At 41.4% G+C, this 6,000-nt stretch overlaps 1 protein-coding gene across 8 annotated transcripts in view; it reads left to right on the forward strand.

Moving 5' to 3' along the window:
- Nucleotides 1-6,000, forward strand: part of SYNCRIP (synaptotagmin binding cytoplasmic RNA interacting protein) — a 49,078-nt gene that overhangs the window by 22,824 nt on the left and 20,254 nt on the right. For all 8 annotated transcript variants that reach the window (XM_077487296.1, XM_077487297.1, XM_077487298.1 and 5 more), the window contains 3 exons: nt 3,938-4,051; nt 4,240-4,416; nt 4,540-4,675. In XM_077487296.1, the coding sequence (XP_077343422.1) occupies nt 3,938-4,051; nt 4,240-4,416; nt 4,540-4,675 (427 nt within the window). The remainder of the gene's footprint in view (nt 1-3,937; nt 4,052-4,239; nt 4,417-4,539; nt 4,676-6,000) is intronic.

Consider the following 6,000-nt stretch of genomic DNA (forward strand, 5'->3'; position numbering starts at 1 on the left):
CACAGCCTGGCCACATAGAGAGGCCCAATGATATGCAAGGGAGCACCATCAGGTGTTCTAGGGACCTACATTTCAAATCTAATTTGACTACCTATTACACTTCCTCACACACTGTACCAATCAGTGTTGGGATAGGGAAGGAGCCGGATCTCGCATGCTCATCGTCATATCCGGAGATTGTCCTTGGGAAATGGACAGATGAGTGCTGCCAGCATTGCTCCAAAGTTTGAAGGGGTGGGCGGTCAGCCTGTCTTGCTCAGACCATATGCCGCACACTGCATCAAATTGATCTGCATGACTGTTGTCCCAGAAGAAAGCCTCTTCTAAAGATGATGCACAAAGCCTGCAAACAGGTTGCTGAAGACAAACAGACTAAGGACATGGATTACTGGAACCATGTCCTGGGTCTGATGAGATCAAGATGAACTTATTTGGTTCAGATGGTGTCAAGCATGTGTGGCGGCAACCAGGTGAGTGCAAAGACAAGTGTGTTTTGCCTACAGTCAAGCATGGTGGTGGGAGTGTCATGGTCTGGGGCTGCATGAGTGCTGCCGGAACTGGGGAGCTACAGTTCATTGGGGGAAGCATGCAGGCCAACATGTACTGTGACATACTGAAGCAGAAGCAGGATCCCCTCCCTTCGGAGACTGGGCCGCAGGGCAGTATTTCAACATAACGACCCCAAACACGCCTTTAAGACAACCACTGCCTTTATAAAGAAGCTGAGGGTAAAGACTATGGACTGACCAAGCATGTCTGCAGACCTAAACCCTATTGAGCATCTGTGGGGCATCCTCAAAAGGAAGGTGACGGAGTGCAAGGTCTTGAACATCCACCAGCTCTGTGATGTCATGGAGGAGTGGAAGAGGACTCCAGTGGCAACCTGTGATGCTCTGGTGAACTCCATGCCCAAGAGAGTTAACGCAGTGCTGGAAAATAATGGTGGCCACGCCACAGTTTGGACAATTTCACTTAGGGGTTTACTCACTTTTGTTGCCAGCGGTTTAGACATTAATGGCTGTGTGAGTTATTTTAAAGTGGTTGTAAACCCTTACAAACCACTTTGACCTACGGGTAAGCCTAGATTAAGGCTTACCTTTAGGTCCATGAAATATCTCTTAAACCTACTCGGTTTAGGAGATAATTACAAAAAGACAGGCACCACTGAGCACGCCGCTGCTAACGGTGATATGCCGTTAGTGGCGGCTCACATGCACGGGATTGACGTAATCGCTGCTCCGACGCTGTGAGTACCCGGAGCAGCAATACTTAAGTGACACATATTGGGATACTATGCGATGCCTATCCTATTATGCTTTACCTTTGCAGGGAGACAGGAAGTAAACCCATCAGGGTTGTCACATGAAAAGATATAATAAAATCTTTACAAAAATGTGAGGGATGTACTCACTTTTGTGTGATACTGTACTTGCTGGCTGTAGTGGGGAGTAGAGGTCGTGTGTGTGTATATATATGTGTGTGTGTGTGTGTATGTGTGTGTATATATATATATATATATATACACACACACACACACACACACACACACACACACACACACACACACACACATATGTGTGTGTATATATATAGTTATAGTGTGTGTATGTATACATACATCCAGCTGCATTTTTTTTTTCCCCCTGTCCTTTATAGACTGGTTTTAACCGCCTCACTCCCGCCCGCCCTCATGTGATGTGACGGACTTTGAGTGGGTATATCTGATGCCTGTAGCTACAGACATCATTCAGATATTGCAGTTTTCAGCCGGCGATTCCCTGCACCATAAGGACGATCATAGTGGATGTTCCACCACTTGATCGTTCTTATGGGAGGCGAGAGGGGAAGTCTCCCACCCCCTCCGGTGCTTCTAGCGATTCACCTCTACGATTGGTGAGTTGATCATAGAGTTTTCTGGCAGACCAGATGGTCGCCAGAGTCTCTATGATCATCGGAGGCCGGGTACGATGTTATGAAGTCACGCCCAGCCTCTGCATTCAAGAAAACTGCGCCGCTTCGCATGGAAATTGGTGATTGGTTTATTTTTAGTTCAGGCTTCTCAGCCTAGTGATCAGATGGGGGGGTCTTATTGACCCCATATCTCACTATAAAGAGGACCTGTCCTATTCCTATTACAAGGGAAGGGAAAAACGCTGGCAGTGTGAAAGGGGTCTAAGTTTCAGGAAGACTGCCCGCTTTCCCACTAACACGTGCTTCAATACATTTGAGTAGCTAATTCCTAACCAGTATACATTAAGGCTGCATTCACACCTGAGCGTTTCAAAGTCGGGTGTTTTTACATCGATTTTGTTCAGGTCACCAATGTGAAAGGCAGAAAAACGCCTGTAATCTTCCCCAAAGAAGCTTGTGCTCTTTTTTGAACTTAGGGTGTTTTTTGAGGCGTTTTGCTTCAGGTGACAAAACTCTCAGATGTGAACAGGTGCATTTGAAATCAATGGGATTTTGCTTGTTAGGCTTTTTTATGCTTTTTTTTTTTTTTTTCCCTGGCATTTTGAGCTGAAAACACTCAGGTGTGAATACAGCCCTAAAGTGATACTAAAGGTGGTTCTTCGGCTCTCTCGGCTCCTCACTGCATTAGATAACCCCCTGGGAGAAGCGCTCTCCCAGGGGGTTACCTTGCGGGGGCGCTTTTGAGTTTAGCATTTGGCATTCATAGATGCCAAATGCAGGACTCGACCCCGGGGCCACATCAATTGGATTTGATTGACAGCAGCAGGAGCCAATAGCTGTGCTGCTATCAATCTATCCAATTAACGGCCGAGAAAACCCTAGCTGAGATGGCGTGTCTCCGTGGGACGAGTTTGAGTGTTCACATAAGTAAAAAGGGGGGGCTGCCAGGTGTTTTCACCTTAAGGCATAGGATGCCTTAAGGTGAAAAAACACTTACCTTTACAACCCCTTTAAGAACTTTAAATGTTTCTGATCTGCATTGTGGTTTGTGTAGGTGACTCAGTATTGCTATTGATAGCTAGAGGGCTGTTGTAATAGCCAGACAACTAGTATTTTTCAGATCAGCAGTGACAACACCCATATTTCTTTATAAAACTGTCACTGGGGGCAGGAGCGAAAACTGTAAGTGTGTGAAGAAATGCGCACCTAGGCCTGCCCTCTTATACCTGTAGCTGCATAAAAACCTTTCTGTTAAAGTTGAATGTCCTTTTATTCTCTTTTGACACCATCTGCAAGTGTTGCTTTCCCTGCTCCTAATTCTCTGCCTGACCCATTCCCGTTGACCTATTATGATTTTCAGCCTGACTGGCTATTTTATCCTAATGTGGTGTTATGGCAGAATAAATCACTACAGATTTAAGAGTAATTTGTTATTTTAAATATGGGCATATCCTTAAATAGAATGTGTGTGTATATAGGTCTTTAAACTGAAATTAATAATTAATGCATGATTTGGAATGCAAATAGAAAATTTTGTTCAGTGTTATAAAGTTTTGGCCTATGACTATTCAGGGAAACACCACAAATGAAGCATGCATGGTTATCCAACTATCTGTGCTAAACAGGACCATATAGGTAAATATGTTGCTAATTACAAGGCTTAATTTTTTCTACTGTAATGAGTGCCTATTTTAAAAATCATCATTTTTTTATTTTTTTGCCCCTAGAAGATGGCACATAAAATAGCATACTCCTGTGTTGGTACTGTTTTTTGTTCTATTATATTCAAAGTCAATAGAATTGTCAGACTTTGGTCTGCTGTCTTTTTTTGGCAACATCACTCTGGACAGTTTCATGCACGAGTACAGACATGTTGGTGGCTGCAGGACTTTATTTCAGAGCTCAAACTTTTATATTTTGAACAGACATTGAAGCTTATTAAAAGGATAAAATGGCAGCTTGCTTCTTTCAATCGACATTGTGAAACATTTGTTCAGAATACCTTTTTTTTTTTTTTTTTTCCCAGGCCCTTCTAGAAAGAACAGGATACACTCTAGATGTGACAACTGGTCAAAGAAAATATGGCGGCCCACCGCCAAACATGATCCACTCAGGACAGCAGCCTACTGTTGGCACGGAGGTAAAGTGTATTCTACTGTAGTGCCCCATTCGCACTGGGTGATTAGCTGCGTGCCCTATGCAGGGCCATCTCTTACCGTACCACAGCCCTGCATGCAGTACACAACTAATTACCCAATATGAACAAGGCCTAACATTCAGTTATATCAATTTTATTTGTGTATCTAATATCCATTCTTTTCAAATCAGATATTCGTAGGAAAGATTCCAAGAGATCTTTTTGAAGATGAACTTGTACCCTTATTTGAAAAAGCTGGATCAATTTGGGACCTTCGTTTAATGATGGATCCTTTAACTGGATTAAATAGGGGCTATGCCTTTGTTACGTTCTGTACCAAAGAGGCTGCACAAGAGGCTGTCAAGTTGGTAAGTGTGGATATATTTTATGTTTTAGAGGAAATTCTTTTGCAATATTTAAACATGCTTGTATATTTTGTTCCCCAAAATGTTTGCGTATATATATTATTTTTTAATTTATTTTTTATCTAGTATAATAACCATGAGATTCGCCCTGGAAAACACATTGGTGTATGTATCTCCGTTGCCAATAATAGACTTTTTGTTGGGTCTATTCCAAAAAGTAAAACAAAGGAACAAATTGTGGAAGAATTTGGCAAAGTCACAGGTAGGATTTTATTTTTTACCTTTGAGATTATTTATTATTATTATTATTATTTTTTTTTTTTTTTTTTAATCTTATCAAAACATTCTTTAAAAATTTACATATCCAACATTTACCTAACCATTCTCTACATTCCAGTATTCTTGGGTTACATACATTTTAACTTAACTATCCTTTACCCTTTACAAAACCATTACCATTATTATTTCACTCCCATTTATTGTTGCTTTGCAAAATCTTTTTACCCAATTTACTTTGCCATCCTCATACAACACATCCCCCCGTAAAAAAGAAAAGGGGAACCCCATACCCATCAACTCCATTTTTATCAACCTTATCTTTTTAAATTGCCAACAACAATGCTAATGCTTTTTTGTATTCTTCCCACTTTTGCCATCTTGTCTTTGTATGTTCCCCCATTCCTATTTCATTCAATAATCCCTACTCCAGGAAACGCATTTCGTCCATCTCTACTATCCAATCATCTATCGAAGGCGCTGTCTCCTTTTTCCACTTTCTTGCTATAACCATTCTCGCTGCTGTTAGCAAGTATTTTAATATCCATTTCTTATTTTTTTCACCGATTCCGGGATCATAGACAATATAGCGACTAGTATATCTGGTTGTATTTTAACCCAGTCACATGGCTGTAGATTTTATATATTTTTTTTTTTCCCCAAAATTTCTGGATCTCTGGACAAAAACTACCTTGAGATTTAACCAGCTACAGTGTACATGCAACTAGATACTAAATTTGTTTTTTGGGCAGGGGAAGAACACCTAGTCTCTTATCTGATAAAATCTCTTCCAAGACTTATGCTCCAGTGCCATCTAAATTGGGCAGGTTATTTGTTATTCCACTGATCATGCAGTGGTGAAGTTTAATCTGTTACATGCTCTGCCAATCAGCTGGCTGCATTTAGAGTTTGGGGAACTGCGTTAAAAAGATGGAAGGTTAAGAGTTGTGAGAAATACAGGGGCGATGCCATTGATTTCACCTAAAAAAAAAAAAAAAAAAAAATTCATGCTAGCTGAGGGTTTTCTACTTTAACACAGACCATCCCCTTCAGCCATGGAGTATAAGACCCCATTCACACCTGAGCTACAAAACGCTGGAGGGGAAAAAAAAATCTAATGTTCTCAATAGAGATGGTTCACATCTCCACTCCATTGGTGACCTTTTGCCCTGCACAAAATCGCGGTAAAAACGCGGCAAAATTCACGGTAAATTCACACAATTTTCTGCTTGAAAGCGCTACGCTCAGGTGTGAATGCAGCCTAAAAGCTCTGCAAGTGCTTTTGTCTTCTTTGGGTGTTAAACATTCAGG

Source organism: Lithobates pipiens, unplaced genomic scaffold (genome assembly GCF_037356315.1).
Source record: "Lithobates pipiens isolate NorthernLeopardFrog02 unplaced genomic scaffold, aLitPip1_a1.2 Scaffold_18, whole genome shotgun sequence".
In the NCBI taxonomy this organism is placed as follows: domain Eukaryota; kingdom Metazoa; phylum Chordata; class Amphibia; order Anura; family Ranidae; genus Lithobates; species Lithobates pipiens.